We start from the raw sequence: 20,549 nt of genomic DNA on the forward strand, positions 1-20,549 counted from the left end.
GATTATTTTTCCACCCCCGAACGAGACGGGGGAAGTCGCGGTTCACGGAGCTACGCGTTCTTTATCCGTACATATACTTTATTGTTTTTCCTTTTACTCGTATAATCACTTGCGCTCCTCCTCGCGGGTTCGCGTACTTACTTCATCTAATAACGTACTAGAGCTAAATACAAAGTGTCCAAAACATATTCAGTCTGCTCGGTTAAAGAGTAGTGTAGAAAGAGTGTGTACACGTTACATGGTCCGAAGTGTTCACAGTGTAAATGCGATTTGTGCTTGCATTTTTTTCGAGTACCCTTTCGCTCGGAAGAGAAGAACGGGGGAAAAGGAAACACCTCGAAGAAGGAGCGAGGAAGAAAAGGAGCAGCCAAACGGTTTGGTTCGCGCGAGAACGCGCCGATACGTCGCTCGGTATTTTCACGACCTTTCGAATGCGAAACTCGTTAACTCTTTTCCATTTAACAAGGATTCTACAATCGCCTCGTTTTGGAGAAAAAGGTGCGAATTACGTCGGGAACCAACGAAACGGGCTTAATTTACTCTCTACGCAAACAAATTAAAGGCACTTAAAAAGGGATTAGAAGGAAAGAAAAGCGTATACAATCGTTAGTTATTCGCAATCGCACCTCATCAAGAAATTCGGTGGAGTTTCGCGCCAAATGCGTTTCGCGGCGCGTTCGGCATGACTAGGAACCTAGATTTTTGAATAAGTGCGACGCTTTTTCACCCACCGCGGTCTCGATCATACTTTTTTCAGGTATTCTTCCGTTCCCCTTGTTATTTTTCTTCTCTATCTTTTATGAAAATTAATCTAGCGCTCGTTATGGATTAAATGGCCTCAAGGGCTCCGTCGACGCGGAACAGCTGATCGGGAATTAGACTACCGTTTATTACAACAATCGGGCTCGTACCGATCCCTCGCTCTGCGAATGTAATTCAAAATCGGGGTTCTCGAGTAAACCCTGAAGTCGATTATTTAACAGTAATCTACGATCGGGGAAGCTATTTTTCAAGACCATTCAAGTATGATGTCGATCGACTTACGTCTAATAGTAAACGCCGATGCCATTATTTATTGGCTTTCTTATTTCCTTTTTTTTTTTATTGCTGCAGCAAGGTATTCGCGAGCGACCATCGAGGCAGTATTATCGAAACGTGAAAAAAATATCTCTTCTCGAAATAACTTATGTAAATAGTCTCAGGAATAAATAAAAGGATCTCCAGCTGTATGCGTGACGGAACGAAAAATAGTTTTAAAGTATCGAACCTTCGACGCTCCGAGATCGAAGGTGGTGCTTTTTTTTTAGATTTCACTGGCCTCGACGGGTTCGCTCGCGTAATTTACAATTTCTTAGGCACGATCGTAACAAAATATCGGAGAAGGGGGGATTTTCCAGCAGAGTGGGTCAGTACAGGAGTTTTATATAAACGAAGAGAAAAGGGCCAGATAAAATCCGACCCACCCCGTTTTCTGTCCCACGCGGACGCCACGAACGAATCTCGGCTTTTATCGAGACCAAGAATTATTCGGATATCCCGTTTTCCGTTTGACCCGTAACGGGAAATTGACGGTAAGAAATTCGGGCGTGGAATGCCGCGGAACACGGTGAATATCTAAAAGAGGGCCCTAAAACATTCAATATTAAAATAGAGCTTCTCGTGGCGCGTCCGATCGACGTCGCCGGACGCGAACATTTAACACGGTACACAAGACGCGCCGTTTTGCTTCCTTCTGAAATTAAAATATACATAAATATATATATAGATATTTTTCCCACTTGTATATTAACCACCGCTCGATAATCTTTCAGAAGAAGCAGCTTCGATCGAGCTCTTACACCGCGACACATTTATTAATAATAATCCTCAGGCATTGTGCACTGTTAATGACTGTTTGGCAACCGATACTCACGAAGGAAGATGTCCCCGGAATTCGGGCGATATTCCTAAAGCTACGCGGCTTGGCCGACTAAGAAGGAAAGGCGAAAATGAACGGAAAGTGAAGTAAAAAGGTCGCGCGCAGGTAAAATGGCTAAACTCGCAAGATAATCGCGTTACGAGAGGACGAGCCCTCCTCATGGACGTTAATACAGAGGCAACGCGAGCATTGAGCAAACAAAATTAGAGTTAGAGTAATCCGAAGGGAATCGGTCGAAATTATGCAACCGGTCGTAAAATGTCTAATATGGTTAACAACGGTACGATAAGTATACGATAACATCACTTGATAAAAGTACAGCACATAGAAGAATATTTCCTTTCTCTTTACCTAACCGATATATCGCTCAACTACCTCGTATAAATTTATATTTTATATATATATGTGTATATATGTATATACACTTCTTTTATGTATACGAGTAATAAATAGTATTTAGCTTTTCTGGCACATCGTTACCTAGAATTATGAAAACAACGAGAACAAACGGATTTAACGACACTGACTTGCGGACACGGTGTGGGGAATATCTAAGAATGTGCGCTTCGTATTATCGGGTCGGGGGCCGAAAGCAAACTCTCGGTTTTCGGGAAAATAACGTCCAAATCGAAACTCCGGTTTTTGAGAGAAGAGCCAGGGGCCCTTGGCGGCGGAGTTTGGATTTTCCTTTTTCTACTTTGATATACCCCTCCGTCCAGGTGCCATCTCCCGCGAAGATCAGACATTCCGCGAGCCACTAAACCTAACGCGAAATAAGCTCGACACCCCGAAAAATCCTGTATAAAAGTCCATCGAAACGCGCGATCGAAAAATAATCGAGGCGTGCAAGTGCACTGTACAATGTCCAAAGCGGCTCTGTAAAATTTGTTCCTACGCTCTCTTTTCAACCAAAGCGGGTATTGACTCGGAGATGGATGCCGGGCCTTAAATTCGGTCAACGCACCTTTTCATTACACGTATCTTGGCTGAAATTCAAAATGCCGGCCTAGTTTCCCTCGTTCCAATAACGGAGCGTACGTAGATCAAACGAAAGACCGGATCAAAAGCTCCCTAAGAAGGTCACCGGGAGAATCGCGGGTCGAAATCCGATTCCGTAGCTTTCGAGCCCTCCGGACAAAGTCTGGCCGCGACTTCTGAAAAATGACCTTCTTTTCCGGAGGGTCGATTTTTCGCGCTTTCCAACTCGGTACGGACTCGACACGTAACCCGCAGTCGCACAACCAATTTCTCTCATCCGTCCTCGTTCGCATAAATAACTGGAATACAAGATCCTAAATAAAGTACGCTACTCAGTCTAGACAGAAGTGTCAATCCGGCGCTTGAAAGTTGCGCGACACGCCATGTATATATAATTACATACGATCGAGGAATCGCTTGCAGGACTCTCGGGTAAAAATCACTGGTGCCTGCTGATCATCATGGACACCACCGGTCCGGTGTTCCTTAACACGGCGACGGCATCGTTGTGATCCGACTTTGTCAAGTCTATGCCGTCGACTTCTAGAATCTTGTCACCCGGCCTCAGCGTGCCCTGCGCCGGTCCCTCTGGGTTAACCTTTGTCACGATGATTCCCTGCAATCGGTAATACCGTTTCGTTATGCTTCAGATTTTGCCGTCAACTCCGGATTTCGAAGAAAAATCAAGAGAGTAAACCCGAGTCTTACCGTCTCAGCCCCTGCTACTCCACCGGCGATACTGAAGCCTAGTCCAGGATTCTTCCTTACCTGTACCGGGAACTGGAAGTAGAGAAAGGATTTACATTTTCATAGGTTGCAACAAGAATATTATCTCGTATCCCGCGACCGGTACAAACTCGAGTCTTTGGCAAAAGCGAATTCGGGGGTCTAAAAATGTTCTCGGTGTCAACTTCTCCCGGATCGTTACGCTCGTCGTCGCGAGACGGACGGAAGAACAACGGTTAAGGAATGAAGACTAACCACGTTCGCATTCTTATGCGGCCCGAACATCCACTTAAACCTTGGCTTTCTTTCCGAGCTGGACGAGTCGTTCAACGTGGGGATTTTCGATTTGGAGACTTTGACAGAGCCCGTACCGTCCAGCTGTTTCGCGCTCGGCGAGGCCGGAGTGCTTCTTCCGGAATCGGCCTCGTTCGCCGACCTCGAGTTCTTCGGGGCCAGGGTCAAGAGACCGTCGTCGGATTGCTTGTTCTTGATGCCGTCTCGAGGATCTTTAGCTATCGAGGTCGGCGTGGAGACGTTCGAGTCGCAGGATTTGAAGGAATTGTCGAGGGATCCATCGATGCTGGACCCGTTGAGCAGAGACCTCTTGGAGCGGTCCGAGGACCTCGATTGCGAGGTCAGGGGGCTCCGGTACTTCTTTCCTGTGATGGGCGAAGTCGGGATGCACGACGCCCTCAGAGTCTTCGGCCTTTCGCTCTCCTCCGGTGTTTCCGTGCAGTTCTCGCTCTCGTTCTCGAAAGCCGAGCCGTCCGAGTGTTTGGATCGCAACACGGGAATTTTGCTCGGTTTCGGAGAACGATCCCGATCGATGGGCGAGTCGGGATACCGGAGCTCCGACGGTGGGGTCTGGAACGAGTCGGCGGTGTCGCGAGATAGCTGGTCGTGAGATTTATCCAAATAATGCCGATCGTCGGGAGAGAAGGATTCGTTGGATCGAGTTTCGGAGTCATTCCCATTGCTCGCTTCGGGCGATCCTTTGCTTCCGAGATCGGGAGAGAGAGGCTGTGGAGGTGCAGTCTGGGCATGGCGTAAGGACTCCTCTTCGGAGTTTGATATGTTATTTGCGGTCGCTGGAACTGGTGAATGGTTTTCCGGTGTCGGTGCTACAAACAGTAAGGGACGTCGTTAAATACGAAAGGGTCGAGAGGAGAAAAATGATCGATATGCGGCTGATTTTACCATGGTTGAGTTGTTGAAAGAGAGCGGCTTGTTTGGAGAACGCCGCGGCTATGTGATAAGGTGGCGGAGATAGAGGTGTCTCGTTTATTTTGTACGGTAGAGACCCTGTGATTTCGGCACCTTTTCCGTCCGACGAGTTCATGCTTCTGTAGGGCTCGGCGAGCTTCTCGGATTCCACGATTTTTGCCGTGTTCGCTTTCGAATACTCGTCAGGTTTCCAGGTGGAATTCACGTAGTCGGCGATGGTGGGCTGTTTCGTGAGATACTCGGACGTTGGATTGCGAACGCACTTCGCTTCTCGGATGTCTGGATTTTTTTCCTTGGCGAGTATAATTTTGGCAGGCTCTTCGGTCGACTCCTCTGAATCCGCGTGTTCTACAGCCTAATAATTAAAATGAATTGTTTTCGGAGGTATTGGTCACACTTGAGGGACAGTGAAACAGTAAATTTAGAATTTAAATCTTTTAAGATACCTTATTGTTCAACGTGACTGGCTCAGGTTTTGAGACGATACCCAGACTAGCGGTGGCTTTGGCAACGACAGCCTCCTTGATTGTGCCTTCCTGTATATAGAATTATTTTAATTTGGTAGACGTTTTGCTCAAATTTCGCTCATTGGTATATAATTACGTACTCTTTGATCGTGGGTAGACTGATGGTGCAGGTTTCGTGCGTGCCTGGCAAGATTGCGTAATTCCTTGGGATATGGGGTAGGCGCACGATGGAGTTGTCGGGGAACTTCGGATTCGACTTCTGCAGCGAAACAAATTTTCCTTCCGGTTCCGATAATGGAGGTAGACACTGGACCCACTGGTTCAATTTCTGAATAATAGAAAATTTCTCATACCGGTTCGATTCCGTAAGAAATTAAATCGGTTAAATATGCCAGTAAAATTTGACAACGAAACATGCCAAACCCAATGCACGCGTTTTCATATTCTTACATATATTACCATTTCATTCCTCATCTTCCTGATCCACTAGCAGCGGAAATATCAGAGGTCGTATCAATGTTAAACGGTAATTCAAGCGATGGAAATATATCGGTAATTAATAAATTAACTTACGTTCGAAATCCTGTCGTGGTTTCTGCGGTAGCATAAAACAGCTTAGCACCATGATGTCTTCTTCGTGATTGAATTCTTGTTGCAATGGCACCAATGGTTGACTCTGGTTGTCACTTAGCCACAACGCCTTAAGATTTGTCAAGTTCAGCATGGACACCGGCAAGTATTTAATACAATTGTTAACAAGGTTGAGCACTCGCAGTGAAGACAAGTGGCCCAATTCAGGTGGAATATGCGTGAGATTGTTCGACCTCAACGACAACAAGGAGAGCGAGGTGCAGCTTCCGATCTCTGGTGGCAGACATCTTAGATAATTATTGTCGGCGTTCAAACAGTGGAGCTTCCTCAGAAGCCCTATAGAAGACGGTAAATATTCCAGGAAGTTTTTAGTAACTATCAGCTCCTCCAAGCTTGACATCTGACCAATTTCTTCAGGCAGTGCATTCAATTGATTGTCATCGACTTTAAGCGTCACCATGGTGTGGAGGTAACAAATTGAATCGGGTAGCTGGTAAATCTCGTTTGATGAGAAATTCATTATGGATATGTCTCTCCAGCCTTGGATTTCCGATGGAACTGTGTGTATTGCATTCATTGTACAGTCAAAGTGATTCAGTCGGAACAGCTGCTCTATGTTTACAGGAATTCGACGAATGTCGTTCCCATCTATCCATAGCTCGGTAAGATTTATCAGGTCCCCAACGACTTCAGGCTAGAAATTGAAATTAACGTTACAAGAGAATGGATCAATTAATGACAAAAAGGAGAAAAGATAACTCACCAACTCGGTAAAGTCATTGTTACCAATGTCGAGTCTCTGAAGGTTCACCAATCGGCTCATACTCTTCGGCAACGTCATCATATTGTTTTCACGCAATTCCAGCGTTTTGAGAGCCGAGAGTCTTCCGAAATTGGCTGGCAGATATTCAATATAAGCGTCATTAATATACAATTCTCGCAGACCGACAATATGCGTTATCGCATCTGGGAATCTTTCAAAAGGATTAACACTTATGTCTATGAATCGAAGGTTTTTACACTCCTTCATACTGTCCGGTAATTCCTTTATACCTAAAATGTAAATTTTACAGAAATTAATAACCTTTACACGAGTAAACGATATAAAACATCTACTACAGTGGAGATCATAATAATATACTAACTATTTTTACTGAGATCTAGGTACTCCAGATTAATTAAAGATGCTATGGCGGGTGGTAACGTACTGACTTCATTGTCGCTAAGAGAGAGCACGCGCAATTCATGGCACTGGAATAATGGCCTTGGCAAATCCTTTATCTGTTCGACGAAGCACGAAAGTTATGATCGAATGCGAACAACTAATAATTATCGAAACAAACGACGATTACCCTATTTGCATCGAGATACAATTTTTCCAATGTCCTTTCGTATATGAACACATCGGGTGGTACGTCGTAGAGGTTGCAGTGATTCAGCTGCAATTCGCAGATGTCCTCTTCTTGCGCTCTCAAGCATGCGGCGCACTGCCACCACGCGCTACCCATTTCACATACGGCTAGAAAAGAATGAAGCGGCATTAGAGTACATCGCATGAAGGATCTAATGGATAACATCTAGAATCCCATTTGTCAAGTTCTACGCTTATTTTCCAATTGCGAACAAATGATCAAAGATCGCGGAACTGTCTCGAAACATTACCTAGGATGCGTTTCGACGAACCATACGAACTGTCTAGCAACGTATTGATAACAAACTCGTTCAAACAGAGGAAAACTACTGTGCAAGATTTAGTTAACTCGCGCAAAGTTGTTCCTTAGGGTGGACCGTGCGATTTCCGAGAATCGGTCGCAAAAGGCACACGGTTTTGCGCCCCATCTCTTTCCGCGAGTCTTTAACGAGTAATCCCGTTAAAGATCGCGAGTCAGGTCGGCGCGAGGCCTGACATCGTGGGAACGAAGCGAGAAAGGAATAAGCGCGGCGAACGATAATAGAAGCAGCCGTCGCGCGGGTCGCGCGTCGCTCGAGCACTTACTTGTCACATTTGATATCGATTAACGATGCGTAGCTGCACGAGCCGGGAGCACATATCCGCACCGTCGGAAACGTCGTGGCCTCGGGGCGACAGGCGACGCTCTCGACCCTCTCGGCAGCTCTCGGCGAGACAACACGAGACGGCCCCTCGCGCACTCGCAGCATCAAAAGGATCACACTGTCTGGTGATTTCAGATGGCCAGATATCGGACGTGGTACCACTTCGAGCGAGGTTGGCCATTCTGATCGGGAGGACGCATCTTTACGCATGTGGTGTTTACTGCTAGCATCCAGCCTCGACATTGTATCTGTTTATTTGCTTTTATGACAATTAGTCATGGCTCAGGAAAAGCTCACCATACCAGATAAGTCGAATGCAGCAATAAAGGATAAAGAAAAAGACGCCGAAGAAAAAGAAGGTACACCGTTTAAAATTGTTCGATCCCGATATTGTGCGATGTTTTCCGGTCACATTCGGGCTGTCAGTTAATTTTCTTAGGACAGTATTTATGCCTGGCATTTTACGAATTTATAGAGGCACATAATTGTCACCTTCTGTTAATGTCAGCTTTGTATCGACTATATTCTGAATTTTTGTTTCTGTTTCTTGTTTGCACATCCATCTTGTGACGCTAATCGAGCACTTTTTCTTTTTAGCCTCTACGTCGTTGCTGGAATGTGCCGTCTGCCTGCAACCATGTATTCATCCCGCTCGACTACCGTGTAGTCACATATTCTGTTACTTGTGTGTCAAGGGGGTCGCTAATCAAAGCAAAAAATGTCCCATGTGTCGACAAGAAATTCCTCCAGATTTTCTTGAAAGACCACAGCTAGTAGAGCTCGACGAGGCACAAAAGGTCACGGAATGTTTGGAAGAAGAATACCAATGGTTCTATGAAGGCAAAAACGGTAAGTAATACGTTAACGATTGTATCGGTTGCATCATTGTTTTCGATAGGATTTAAGCGTTATGATACGTTCACCGAATGTTTATAATACTGGCACAATATCTAGGAGAGCTGGCAAAAATTTTGAGAGTACCGCTTATTTAAGATAGAACCGTTTAAGCAAAATTGCCATTAATGGATGTGTCAAATATACGAGAAATGTACCGACGCGCTTTTATAAAAAAATTCAAAGGGCATAAAAATTTTACTTACCTGACCCTTCTCAGGTTGGTGGAGGTACGATTCAAGGACCAACAAAGATTTGGAGGCGGTATACAAGGCAGGCGATGCACAGTGTGAAATTTTGATTTCTGACAAGGTCTATTTAATTGACTTCAAAAATAAGTGCCAAATGCGAAAAAATTGGCCAACTTTAAAGCGTAACATTAAACGCGATCGAAAAGACACAGCTTGTAAAGGGATTGCTGGTATTCACAAGATTATGGCTCATGATGGAGTGAAACTACATGGCATGAATAAAATGTATCGGGCTAGGAGAGGATAATTTTACAGATCCATCTCTATTAATGAAGGCACTGTTATAAAGAATGCTCTTTATTAAATTTTAGTTTTTAAGTGTAACCAATGGTACAATCATCATGCTGAAGTATTATATGACAAATATCCAGATGTTAGTTCTATTTTTGACATTTACTTAATCATCTAAAATTACATCCATGATCTACAAAAATGTATGTCTACGTACTATAATTATACCTGCATATTTAATATACAATTTTACATTGTGTTAAGTACAGATTTAAAAATTCAGTAATGCCATATTTTGAGTTTCAATAAAAGTGATTATGTTCTCAAAATTGAAGTTAATCTTTGATCCTGTGCGTTTTTAAAACGAATCCGGTATCAACTTCTTGTTCATTGAACCAATCAGTGGCATGACTTTGATTGTTACAGGTTGGTGGCAATACGACCAGCGTACAAGTCTTGAACTGGAGACTGCATATAAGCAAGGTAAAAGGACTTGCGAACTGTTAATCGCTGGCTTCCTTTACATAGCCGATTTCGGATCCATGCTCCAATTACGTCGAAACGATCCATCTAGACGCCGAAGAATTAAACGTGATTTGTATAACGTTCCAAAGAAAGGTGTTGCAGGATTAAGGTTGAATCCTCAGGAAGAAGAACAAATTGTCAGAGAAATAAGAGGAGCGGAAAGACCTGCTAGTCCTGCCAGCGACAATATGGGTACTGTTCTATGGTGATTGCTGTATAACATACAATATGAATGACACTTTTTTTTTTGGATATCAGTGATGTCTTATTTAATTCTGCATGATTTAAATTTACTAATTAACACTTTACAATTCGCATTTAAATACTTTGCAGGAACAGGAGATGGTACGAATACACCGGTACCACCAAGTAATACTCCACAGACCCCGGCAGGAGGTACAGCGAGTGGTGATGCCACCCCTTTGACTGACAGGTCAGATCAGAGGTCCGATTCGTTTCATCAGGCACTTGAACAAATGCGATCTCTGGTTAGGAGAGAACACCTTTCCTTTGGTAGTGACAACGAACTCGAAGAAGCCCCTGAGAACGAGACCCTCTCAGACCATACTTCCTTACCATGGTTGCGATCTTCCAATGCTGTATACTCATCGGACGAAGACAATCCATGAAGGAAACACATGCCGAGCATTAACTGTTCGGTCTCTAACAACGGAATACAGGAAAGAAATACCCTGTCCGAAGGCCAGAGGATATTTATATTTTAGAACGTACGTTAACACCATGTTCGATTCTACGTAGTTCTCACTTCAATATCTCAACGGTTTCTCGAAGAAGTAAAGCTCCGATGGATGGGAGACGGTGAGGAGTATTTTTGTGTTGACTTATTGTATCTCGACGAAAGTGTCATTAAGTATGGCCAGTGGAACTTTGTTGAAATAGTTGTCGCTTTATTCTCTTTGAAGGTAAAGACGGTCCTCCATTATTATACCTTGATTTTTCACGCTACTTTTGGCAAGGTGTACTTATCCGAAGAGCATGCGAGTGCAACGGTTCAGGTGGTTATCTCGTGTGAAATTGTGCAAGTTCTTATTGAACTGTAATCATGGAATTATAAATTTCACTATGTTCAAATGGTGAAGAAGAAATGGCAGGAAATTAGGATTACGCATGTGTTCGTGTTGATTAATTTGATTGAAGTAAACTGCTCGATTCAATCTGTGTTCTTGTAAATAAGTAATAAAAGATTTAGATATATAATATAGATGAGAGTTTAATTATATTTCGGTTGATTTATAATATAAAACATAACAGTGATCAGTTTTCCTGTCTCAATTTCCTCGTTTGTGCTTTCATTAATTAGCGTGCAGATGGTCCTCGAAACCATTTTGGAACTTCAGTTTTACTCTGACGAGCTGGTCTGGAAGGCACCGAAGTTGTACTTGGTCCTGGAGCAGGTTCCTGCATCGCTGTACTACTTCCATTTGTTTCTTTAGCATCACTCATTATCTCTGATGAATCATTAGATGTAGATGGGCTTTTACGTTCCAATTCCATTCTGTTAGCGAATAACTGATTTTAGTGAAACATGTCAAATATAGTTAACATTGGAATTTAAAGAAATCAGAAATATTTTTACTTGGACTTTATAGCTTGAATACTAGCAGTTGCAGGATCCGTCAATTTCATCTTTACTTCTGTCTTCAGATCCGATTGTCCCGAGTAGTGAATTATGGCAGATGGAACAAGATGTTCCTCTATGAGTCTGCTGCTTGGACTCAATACCTTTTTTGGTGGAGTTGTATCTGTAAGGGATCAATGATTTTTTTTTAGACATATGTTCATCTGATTTTTATAAAACGAATTACTGTAATTCATCAAGACTTACACAATACAAATTCGCTGTCTGGATCACTTAAGTAAATTTTTACAAAATCAATAATCGCCTGAATAGTCTCCAATGGCCCAAAGAGCCCTTGGAGCACCATTTGATTTGGAAACTGTATCCTGATAACTGTTCGACGATACTTGTTCAATTGATTCAAGGTATTCTTATCCTCTTGTAGTTGCCGATGAGCAGAAATTGCAAGTGGTGTTTCTTCTAGTTCCTCTCTTCGACGTTTTGCGTCACGCCATAATAATCTTACGTCGTCAACCGTTAGCTCAAAAAAACTGGATGGTAATTCATCATGTGGTATAGCTCGAGCATCTGCCTGATTGAATACCAGAGCATTTCGTTCGCCCAACTGAAATATTTATCATATGTAAAAACCTTCTTTAAGTACTGTAATAATTTAAACTGAAACTTACAAATTTTGCATTTCCAATTTCCATGTCTTCGGTTGCAGGTAAGTAAGATTGATCTGCATCACCCACTGTGGAAATGACAGGATTTGTTGAACTTGAAGTTTCAACATCTTGAACTGGCTGTATAACTGGACCAGGTTCTTCAATCTTCTCTTGAGCTACATCCTGAGAGCTTACGGTTAGTTGATTTTCGTGTACTGTATTTTGTGCAGGCTCCACAGACCTTCCTGTTGATTGGCTGGTTGCTACATTCGCTTGCACGTTTTCAGTGGTTGAGTGATTTACTGGATTATTAATGTTGCATTCTGACGTAGATGGTAAATTTAAAGGAATTTCACTCTGAGAATTAGTGTTACCTTCTGAAGACTTTCGATGTAATGGTGTGCAAACATTTGCTTGAGTTTTTAATTGGTCTGGATGACGATGAATCAATCTCATCATTGCTCTACCACGGTTGAGTCCCAACAATCTCAACGTCGTTTTGTCCAATTCTTGGCCATAAATCTGCAACGTTCTAAGTCTAAAATAACACATATAAGACAATTTTCAGTTGAGTTTCTTTCAATTGTATTATTTCATGACATTGCAATTATGTTTTATATTAATTATATAGTACAAATAAAATAAACTCAACCAAAAACCACTTTTTAATAGACATACAATATGCCATTTCACATACAAAGAAAACATATTTCATATACCTCCCGATGTGTATAAACTAATATGGCAGTATCCAAAGTCTGATCCAAACACAATTCCTTAAGAATTTGATTCAAACTTATACCAGGAGAAAATTGTCCAGTAACACGTTCACCATTTTCTAGTTGAATGCATAAAGTCACATTGGATACAGATCTGGGTTTAGAACGAAGTACCATTTCCAACTGAGCATTGTTTGATAGACCCGTAAATCGAAAGCTTGTATCAGCATCCAATATTCGATTGTAATGTCTGTAAAATAATTATTGCTGTGACATTTTTTACCCAGTAAGTCTATTTAAAAATAATGTTCGAAGTAATTAATTCAAAGTATATTAAGAGCCATTCTCACTTGGCATCATACTCTTCAGAGTTAAATCCATGTTTTTGGCATACTTCTTCGATCACCTATAACATATTCAAATCTGAACACCTAAAATTTTGTATGTCGATGGAACATGACATAAGTTATAATTTCAAAAATATGTAAATAAGTATTACATGTCATTTGATTAAAAATTAAAGTTGATATCATCTAAAAATACCGGTTTTACCGTTTTAAGTACAGAATAAGAAGTGATTGTACTTGTAAAATAGTAGTGTCTGGAGTGACTCGAACGTTTTGTCGGCGCCCATTTGGTGTCAAAACTGTAACACTTTTATTTGCCGCCATTACTACTATTTTTTGCGTACTAATTGCTGCTAATTGCAGAACCTGGAAAATCTTAAAAATCTGTACGATCGTTTTCGCAACTACAAGAGCAGAAGAATTCCATCTTTACAGCATGAAAGGGTATCTTCTCACCCGATTGGTTCGATCTAAAGACGTTCGCCAATGGTAGGGTACATACAGGAATTTATTTTTTCGTAGTTCCCTGTTCAATTTCCTGGCTAGGGAATTTGATTCTCACTCCCTTCGCTCGACGGATCCCCACCTCGACCTCATTTCTCCACCTTCCCCAACCTTCTCCTTACCCAAGTTTTCCCTTGATCCATACTTCTCCATACTTCCCCAACATTCGGCGACATTTGGAGTTTGTGGGTTAGAAGAAATAGGTAGCACAGTGTGTACGAGATATATTAATGTTTATACTCACTTATGTCTTGAAACCGGGCATGCACATATGTTTATAATTTGTTTGGCTATTTCGAAACGGGTGCTGGCGTTTGATCTTGCTCCTTATCTGTAGTTAACGCTTTATGATTTTGAGGTTATGAATCATCAGGCTTTTGTTGATATCTATATTAAACAAATCTTAGAGATGGAATAGGAGAGTTATTTGTGACGTATTGTTTGGCCAATCTATTATATTGCTAAAAAGAATAGTTAATTTATTATTTAATTTCTTTACAGTGTTAGCTAGGACTTGCATCCTCCGTGATGTCAGATTCCAGTGATTTGGATCGACAAATAGAACAATTAAAAAAATGTGAAATCATTAAAGAAGCAGAAGTGAAAGCTCTTTGCGCCAAAGCACGAGAAATTCTTATTGAAGAAAGCAATGTTCAGAGAGTCGACTCTCCTGTCACTGTAAGTTAATTTCTTATGAGATATGCGTTTCATATATGTGTATTGCGTACTTTTAAACAAATCATATATTAATTTCAGTGCCGTTTATTTTTCACTCTTGATTTTGTCGAAGAATATAGGAGATTTCGTTTACAGGTTTGTGGTGACATTCATGGTCAATTTTATGACTTGAAGGAACTATTTAAAGTTGGAGGTGATGTACCAGAAACTAATTATCTATTTATGGGGGATTTTGTTGACCGAGGGTTTTATAGCGTCGAGACGTTTCTTCTTCTGCTTGCACTGAAAGTAAGTAGTTGTCTGTCGTGTGATCTTTGTTGTACTCATAAATTACTAACATAATGAATTGTGCTATGACATTTGAAATGTCGAATAGGTTCGATATCCTGACAGGATTACGTTAATACGCGGTAACCATGAATCAAGACAAATTACGCAAGTTTATGGATTTTATGATGAATGTCTGCGAAAATATGGGAGTATCACTGTGTGGCGTTACTGCACAGAAATATTTGACTATTTGTCCCTTTCTGCAATTATCGATGGAAGAATCTTTTGTGTTCATGGAGGACTGTCTCCTAGCATCCAGACACTTGATCAAATCCGCACAATCGACAGAAAGCAGGAGGTAAGTAGTTGTGAACAAAGAACAATAACTATTATTTTCTTATGCAGAATATGACAATTGCAAGCTATAATTTTTTGATTGAGCGAAAATGTGATGGTAAAAGTTACTAGGTATGTATAATATCGAAATGAAGTTAGTTAATCATTTAGGTTCCTCACGACGGGCCAATGTGTGATTTGCTATGGTCTGACCCAGAAGACACCCAGGGTTGGGGTGTGTCACCCAGAGGAGCTGGCTATCTCTTTGGTAGCGATGTCGTAGCTCAGTTCAACTCCGCAAATGATATAGATATGATATGTAGAGCTCATCAGTTGGTCATGGAAGGATATAAGTGGCACTTCAATGAGACTGTTCTTACTGTCTGGTCTGCACCAAATTATTGTTATAGGTATTTTTCCATGGTTAATCGTTTTCTGCATGGTTTCTCAATGTTTAAATATAAGTTAAAGCATTGTCATTTATTATTCGTAGATGTGGTAATGTGGCCGCCATTTTGGAGTTAAATGAACACCTGCAAAGGGATTTTACCATTTTTGAAGCAGCTCCTCAAGAAAGTAGAGGGATCCCCAGTAAAAAGCCTCAAGCTGACTACTTCTTATAATGTGCGATCAGTAATCATTCATCACGTAAATTTATTACTTTACATTAATTGACCGATCAACGTTTAAAGTGTATACTCTCTCTGGCATGAATGGAAAGTTACGCCTTTCGTAATTTCACGGTATTTTGACTGAAAGGTATAATAATGAATCTGTCAGAAAGGCATGTTTGATTTCATTTTCGCAGACATTTATATAAAAGCATTTTCATTGTATTTGCGAATTTCATTTACAATACAATACCATACATAACAAGGGACCTTTAACGTGCGCATGTACTCGTTAAATGTATAATTTCGGAAACGAATTCTATTGATATAACATTTTATTGTGTTACTGTACGTCATATCGCTGTCGCAAATTAAAATCGTGCATTCGTTATATCACTCAGTGTGGTCTATCATTCCAAATTTAGGAAACAATTTTTAGAGGTTAAATATTTCACAATAGGATGGTACTATTTAAGGTGCAGATTGTAGCAATCATTTTATGTTCATGAAACATACACTTATTGTATTTATTGTCTCGTATATCTCATTCACATGACTTTGGTTTTTATAATATTTCTAATTATATCGTGAGAAAATGTGACGGATGATACAGACCTCTTAAATTATATAAAGCTCGAGGGTTAATAGTTCACATCCTCAGCCTATGAAATAAAGAATTCAAACATAACATCCACATAATTTGTTGTACGATACAGAAACGATGAAATCTTACAGCTATTCGACTAGGTGTCAAGCAATATCCATACATTTAAGATAGATCACAATATTTAATGGAATCATAGAAATGACTTTGTAGATTGCACATTTCTCAAGCTATTAAAGTTTTTCAATATATAATGCTGGAGTGCAGTTACACGCCATTAGATATAAAATATAACTCTAAAAAAATTATTCTCAATAAAATGCTACATTTCGTTGGTAGGAAAGGTACTTGGAGAAACAGATTCCATGTCTACCAACAATATATTTTCGGTATCGTCTGTTTTCTCCGCATCATCATCAACGCTATCATCGTCATCGTTCATCATTTGAGGAACAGCGGTTTTATACTGAAAAGCAGACTGCGACAAGTCAACTTCAACAGGGAACAAGGTAACCGAAGATAAAATTTCTTTGGTCGTAGCATAGTACTTTGCTAATCCAGATGCAAGCTTCTGTAATTGCCAAACGATATCCTGAACGTGTTTGCTGTCGAGCAGTTCTAATTTTATTAGAACGTCCGATCTAAGTTTGGCGAACCTAACTCGCGCTTCTTGACGACAGCGTAAGATTAACCGATATTCATAATTTCCAGTCTCAACGCGATAAAGAGGTTCTTGAAGAGCCGTGTAATTTTGTTCTTCATCATCTAATTCTTTAACTTTCAAACAATATGAAAGGTATTCGAATTTGGCGTCGGCATATTTACTGATAGTTAGCCGTGTGTCGGGAATTGCTTTGTGAAGGTATGTCCCTAGGTCATTCAGTATTGGCTTTACTGACTTCAGCATTGCCACTCCGAATTTTTCCATTTGTCTATGTTGATCTCCAAAACTTCTAAAGGCTTCACTAGCACGTGGTTGAGGCTCTTTTACACCAATCGTTGCAAACGCTTCACCAAACACTACACAAATTATACAGTAACGTCTACATTGCATTTATACGGAAATATTAATAGATCATCCGTTAATATTTGTAAAAAAGAAGCATAACATTTCAAATTTACCTTTATAAACTTGAATGAGATCAAAGAAGGCCCGTAACGTTGCTTTTGTATGAGCTACGAGGCATCTATATAAATCTTCGGTGCGCTGGAGTGCAGCTAATCTTTGCACGAGTGCATCGTTACACAAAATTGCACGTGATAGTCCAAGAGCATCTGCGGTTGCATTGCCCATTCCCTCTACTAGCCTATGTTTCATCTGGCAAAATGTATATCGCATTAAACGTCCTTAGAATTAAATATTTATCAGAGAGTGAAAGTTAAGTATCCAAGTATAAGATGTGGCAATGTTTTGTAAATAGATTTATTTCTTAATTAAAATAATCACGACCAACCTTTTTAAGCGCTATGTCCAGTGTACGTCCTTGTTTGGGATCAGCATGTAGTTTATTGTAATTAATGCTGACGCGATTGCCACAAGCTTGAATCATTTTTGCCACCTCCGTCTTAGTCTTGCCTTTAACGGATGCTCCATTGACGGCTACCAGTTCGTCTCCTGATTGTAGAGTGCCTTCTTTCGATGCTGGGGTGTTATCGAATACTTGAACTATATACAAGCAGGGACATAAGGGTGCACCTCCTCCGATACTGATACCAATGAGGTTGCTACCATCTTTGTGTATTACAACATTTCCGGATGTGACTGTCATGCCCCTATCAGGGTAAATAAAAAGGCACTTAAAATTGTAGTCGTCTACTCCAAGTAAAAATAATATTATTTGATAATACATTTGTGAGTCAGTGCAAATGTGTAAACATTTCTGTGCTTGACATCAAAACTGCGATGCGATAGCATACAATGGTAGTATTTCGGTCACATTAATTTTATTCTAGATTTATAAAAATTAGAAATTAAACTTTAGGAGCGTATAAGGATAAAAATAATAAGAGCAACAAAAGTACATACATGCGATTTTCCATGTCGACTCGGTACTGTGCTCGGATGAAACACAGTTCTTAAAGAACCAGGTGCGATTTCACTAAGTAATAAAGCCTGGGCATGCATATTTCAAAAGGAACCACGATAAGGCTAAAGAAATAGGCTGCAAGAAAAATTAAAAAGAGATACGTTTATAGAACTAACATTTTATCTTCCTCGAAGAAGTCATCTTCAAAATCCATGCTTGTATTACCCGACATTTATCCTTTGTTTATCGACACATCAGGGGTGTAAACAATCGTAAAACATTTATTGTGTCAAATGAAAATTCATGAATTTTTATCGAGATTGACAGCTCATACCATTTCCATAAACGACATAAATTTATTACAGAGATGAGTTGGGAAATTCACGGGAAGGATCGAGTGACCGCGTTCTGTGCGACCTCCGGTGGAGGATGCAGACGGCTAATGCACTTGCCACCTGTTACAATTCTGGGCAGCCCGAGAACTGGTTGAAAATCCTTTCGGTCTAGGGATTTGTTTGAATGTGCCGCCGCTTGTTCAACGCGTGCTTCGGAGTTCCTCTTTCCGCCACTAGATGACCTACGTCTCAATTTCCGTTATCGACTTCGAAACATTTCAAACTCACAGCGAATGTCTGTCTCGTTATATCTCCAACTCGACTCTTCGTATTTTTCAATAGCTATTGAATCGAATATTCAGGTACAGCCTACTTATGTCTTTCAGTTTAACATATAAATGTTCTTAGCTACTGGAATTTTGTGGTAAGTAGGATAAATTAGGCGTTATTAGAGATCTAACCAGATGACGCCACCATTCTATTTCGCGCCGCTGGCAATTATTAAAATGTTCGAGACAAATTTGAATAATACCATAGAAATTGGATATTGTTTGTAAGTAGTATCAATATTCTGTCAGCGTGATAAAGTCCGTCAATTAATTTGCGAATGCTTGTATTTTTCCGTCATTACGATTTTGTTGCCGTTACCAAGAGACAATAAAATGAGCGCACACAAAGACGTTCAAGAGTCGGAAGGCATTAGGTAGCTATTGTTAACGGACATGCTGCGTCATATAATTTTGATCGATTCGCGTCTGAAAAGAATGACTCGACACTCTTCGTCGGAGTTCTACGACAATATTTTTATTCCGTGTCTCGTTAGGCCATTTATCTTCTATTATAATCGGTGCGTTTGCTCTCTTGTGGTCTAATGCCCCTCGTCACGACCAATCACGCTTACCGTTTAATGATTTCTATCGCTCCATTCCATCGACACCATCCAAGTTGCGCAAGGAGTACTTTACATACCGGTTTCGTAGGAATATTACCGATGACATGAGCCGCATTTTTTTTCTCACTCGGCTCCGTGCCTTTCTTTGCAGACCTATTAAATGATTCTTTTTTTCCGCAAAAGTTTCGGAGACGATAAGTACGTCCATTGTATTCGCATCGAGGAAACGAGCCTCCGGCTGCTTGAAATAATGGAGAGGTCATCAGGAAAGCTCTAGGGTACGTTTAATGGTACATCGACCTCATTGGCGAGAAATAGATACGTATTATTTGGAAATCTTGAAATGAACCGTTTTATTTATATTTAGGGAAACTGGCGTGGCACGTCGAATATTTTTTCACGGGACGAAGTCGCTCTTTCGTCCAGACACGTAGGGCCGAATCGAGCCATCTCGTAGGGAGCTGGACTGCCGAGGAGAGACTTCCATCAGAGATGTTTGAACAAAGATTACGGCATTCTTGTGTTTTACTCGCGAAGCGAGATCAAAATCTGGAGACGACTGCTCGGCCGGGCCACCGGGATACCTACTTTTACCAGTGCCTTGCACCGGCGGCCATTTTGGTCCCACGAGTCGCGACCGCTTCCTAGCCAACCGCCTACGAACGAGATATCGCTTCTATCGTTGGTATTTCCTGCCCCGTCGAGCACTTACACGGACGGGTAAGAGTACTAAAATAGTAATTAAAAACACGACTTTCGTTTTATAGCGTCAAAGTACTTCGTGCAATCTTTATATATTTCTGCGTTTAATTGTAAATATGGAGTCTGGAGAGGCACGTAGTCTATCGAGGAAGCACCCTGGGTGATGGGTGACGCTTCGGAGGTAGAATCCAGGAATGCCTCGACTGCGAATGACGAGGCCGCGCTCTATTCTTACATCGGGACAATATTGGCGTTTTTGCTGGGAAGGAATGCCCTAGGAACGCTCTCTTCCGCGCGGCCCCGGGAGGTTTCCGCGAAATCATGGCGCATCCTCGGAAAAAAAAATCCGAGGCGAGTATTTCCTCGAGAGTGGTCTCGCCGAAGATTAGGAATCGTCCGCGCTGGACGCGTCGCCGG

General features: G+C 41.2%; 5 protein-coding genes across 18 annotated transcripts; 2 read left to right on the top strand and 3 right to left on the bottom strand.

Moving 5' to 3' along the window:
- Positions 1–60: 60 nt before the first annotated feature.
- LOC105698743 (protein lap1) lies at positions 61–8,054 on the bottom strand. Of its 4 annotated transcripts, none has more exons than XM_012423247.2 (11): positions 7,901–8,054; positions 7,257–7,423; positions 7,050–7,185; positions 6,668–6,957; positions 5,887–6,598; positions 5,454–5,641; positions 5,293–5,382; positions 4,820–5,201; positions 3,878–4,743; positions 3,605–3,676; positions 61–3,512 (listed from the first exon to the last, which is right to left on the bottom strand). In XM_012423247.2, exons 2-11 carry the CDS (start codon positions 7,410–7,412, stop codon positions 3,336–3,338), a joined length of 3,069 nt encoding a protein of 1,022 aa, XP_012278670.1. In that variant the 5' UTR covers positions 7,413–7,423; positions 7,901–8,054; the 3' UTR covers positions 61–3,335. The 4 variants fall into 4 exon arrangements, with proteins under 4 accessions (XP_012278670.1, XP_012278671.1, XP_012278673.1 ...); XM_012423248.2 differs by lacking the exon at positions 7,901–8,054 and adding an exon at positions 7,567–7,877; XM_012423249.2 differs by having other exon boundaries at positions 3,373–3,512; positions 3,994–4,743; positions 7,901–8,052.
- A 66-nt stretch (positions 8,055–8,120) lies between these two features.
- On the top strand, positions 8,121–11,082 carry LOC105698751 (E3 ubiquitin-protein ligase RNF146). 2 transcript variants are annotated; one of them, XR_001103946.2, is made up of 5 exons: positions 8,121–8,318; positions 8,557–8,808; positions 9,762–10,052; positions 10,194–10,679; positions 10,761–11,082. XR_001103946.2 is itself a non-coding variant. In XM_012423270.2 (4 exons), exons 1-4 carry the CDS (start codon positions 8,237–8,239, stop codon positions 10,487–10,489), a joined length of 921 nt encoding a protein of 306 aa, XP_012278693.1. In that variant the 5' UTR covers positions 8,121–8,236; the 3' UTR covers positions 10,490–11,082. The 2 variants fall into 2 exon arrangements, 1 of the variants encoding a protein (XP_012278693.1); XM_012423270.2 differs by having other exon boundaries at positions 10,194–11,082.
- LOC105698745 (tether containing UBX domain for GLUT4) lies at positions 11,081–13,718 on the bottom strand. Of its 5 annotated transcripts, none has more exons than XM_012423254.2 (8): positions 13,630–13,718; positions 13,411–13,548; positions 13,177–13,232; positions 12,827–13,076; positions 12,129–12,629; positions 11,707–12,064; positions 11,458–11,623; positions 11,081–11,376 (listed from the first exon to the last, which is right to left on the bottom strand). In XM_012423254.2, exons 2-8 carry the CDS (start codon positions 13,495–13,497, stop codon positions 11,178–11,180), a joined length of 1,617 nt encoding a protein of 538 aa, XP_012278677.1. In that variant the 5' UTR covers positions 13,498–13,548; positions 13,630–13,718; the 3' UTR covers positions 11,081–11,177. The 5 variants fall into 5 exon arrangements, with proteins under 5 accessions (XP_012278677.1, XP_012278680.1, XP_012278679.1 ...); XM_012423257.1 differs by lacking the exon at positions 13,630–13,718 and having other exon boundaries at positions 12,129–12,370; positions 12,482–12,629; positions 13,411–13,611; XM_012423256.1 differs by lacking the exon at positions 13,630–13,718 and having other exon boundaries at positions 12,129–12,379; positions 12,482–12,629; positions 13,411–13,611.
- Positions 13,719–13,745: 27 nt separating this feature from the next.
- LOC105698749 (serine/threonine-protein phosphatase 4 catalytic subunit) lies at positions 13,746–15,963 on the top strand. 5 transcript variants are annotated; one of them, XM_012423266.1, is made up of 6 exons: positions 13,746–13,880; positions 14,179–14,355; positions 14,491–14,643; positions 14,732–14,983; positions 15,133–15,371; positions 15,455–15,963. In XM_012423266.1, the coding sequence occupies exons 2-6, from the start codon at positions 14,206–14,208 to the stop codon at positions 15,582–15,584; spliced, it is 924 nt and encodes a 307-aa protein (XP_012278689.1). In that variant the 5' UTR covers positions 13,746–13,880; positions 14,179–14,205; the 3' UTR covers positions 15,585–15,963. The 5 variants fall into 5 exon arrangements, with proteins under 5 accessions (XP_012278689.1, XP_023289798.1, XP_012278690.1 ...); XM_023434030.1 differs by having other exon boundaries at positions 13,785–13,892; XM_012423267.1 differs by having other exon boundaries at positions 13,788–13,888.
- On the bottom strand, positions 15,773–18,547 carry LOC105698747 (PRKCA-binding protein). Of its 2 annotated transcripts, XM_012423264.2 has the most exons (5): positions 18,429–18,547; positions 18,203–18,338; positions 17,631–17,949; positions 17,299–17,494; positions 15,773–17,196 (listed from the first exon to the last, which is right to left on the bottom strand). In XM_012423264.2, exons 2-5 carry the CDS (start codon positions 18,214–18,216, stop codon positions 16,499–16,501), a joined length of 1,227 nt encoding a protein of 408 aa, XP_012278687.1. In that variant the 5' UTR covers positions 18,217–18,338; positions 18,429–18,547; the 3' UTR covers positions 15,773–16,498. The 2 variants fall into 2 exon arrangements, with proteins under 2 accessions (XP_012278687.1, XP_012278686.1); XM_012423263.2 differs by lacking the exon at positions 18,203–18,338 and having other exon boundaries at positions 18,380–18,547.
- Positions 18,548–20,549: the final 2,002 nt, after the last annotated feature.

The sequence above is a fragment of the Orussus abietinus genome, unplaced genomic scaffold, assembly GCF_000612105.2.
Source record: "Orussus abietinus isolate OABI.00-Male unplaced genomic scaffold, Oabi_2.0 scaffold12, whole genome shotgun sequence".
Lineage (NCBI taxonomy): Eukaryota > Metazoa > Arthropoda > Insecta > Hymenoptera > Orussidae > Orussus > Orussus abietinus.

What these genes read in the sequence shown, in the direction of transcription:
- LOC105698751 (XM_012423270.2), top strand. Translation starts at nt 8,237, where the DNA reads ATGGCTCAGGAAAAGCTCACCATACCAGATAAGTCGAATGCAGCAATA. An exon ending in GTTCTATGAAGGCAAAAACG is followed by an intron (nt 8,809 to 9,761) that starts GTAAGTAATACG and finishes TGATTGTTACAG; the next exon opens with GTTGGTGGCAATACGACCAG. An exon ending in TCCTGCCAGCGACAATATGG is followed by an intron (nt 10,053 to 10,193) that starts GTACTGTTCTAT and finishes AATACTTTGCAG; the next exon opens with GAACAGGAGATGGTACGAAT.
- LOC105698745 (XM_012423254.2), bottom strand. Translation starts at nt 13,497, where the DNA reads ATGGCGGCAAATAAAAGTGTTACAGTTTTGACACCAAATGGGCGCCGA. An exon ending in CAGACACTACTATTTTACAA is followed by an intron (nt 13,233 to 13,410) that starts GTACAATCACTT and finishes AATATGTTATAG; the next exon opens with GTGATCGAAGAAGTATGCCA. An exon ending in AGACAGCGAATTTGTATTGT is followed by an intron (nt 11,624 to 11,706) that starts GTAAGTCTTGAT and finishes GATCCCTTACAG; the next exon opens with ATACAACTCCACCAAAAAAG.
- LOC105698743 (XM_012423247.2), bottom strand. Translation starts at nt 7,412, where the DNA reads ATGGGTAGCGCGTGGTGGCAGTGCGCCGCATGCTTGAGAGCGCAAGAA. An exon ending in ACAATGACTTTACCGAGTTG is followed by an intron (nt 6,599 to 6,667) that starts GTGAGTTATCTT and finishes TTCAATTTCTAG; the next exon opens with CCTGAAGTCGTTGGGGACCT. An exon ending in ACCACGACAGGATTTCGAAC is followed by an intron (nt 5,642 to 5,886) that starts GTAAGTTAATTT and finishes TCTATTATTCAG; the next exon opens with AAATTGAACCAGTGGGTCCA.
- LOC105698749 (XM_012423266.1), top strand. Translation starts at nt 14,206, where the DNA reads ATGTCAGATTCCAGTGATTTGGATCGACAAATAGAACAATTAAAAAAA. An exon ending in CAATCGACAGAAAGCAGGAG is followed by an intron (nt 14,984 to 15,132) that starts GTAAGTAGTTGT and finishes TTAATCATTTAG; the next exon opens with GTTCCTCACGACGGGCCAAT. An exon ending in GCACCAAATTATTGTTATAG is followed by an intron (nt 15,372 to 15,454) that starts GTATTTTTCCAT and finishes TATTATTCGTAG; the next exon opens with ATGTGGTAATGTGGCCGCCA.
- LOC105698747 (XM_012423263.2), bottom strand. Translation starts at nt 18,435, where the DNA reads ATGTCGGGTAATACAAGCATGGATTTTGAAGATGACTTCTTCGAGGAA. An exon ending in TTCTTCGAGGAAGATAAAAT is followed by an intron (nt 17,950 to 18,379) that starts GTTAGTTCTATA and finishes TTACCCTGATAG; the next exon opens with GGGCATGACAGTCACATCCG. An exon ending in TCTCATTCAAGTTTATAAAG is followed by an intron (nt 17,197 to 17,298) that starts GTAAATTTGAAA and finishes TAATTTGTGTAG; the next exon opens with TGTTTGGTGAAGCGTTTGCA.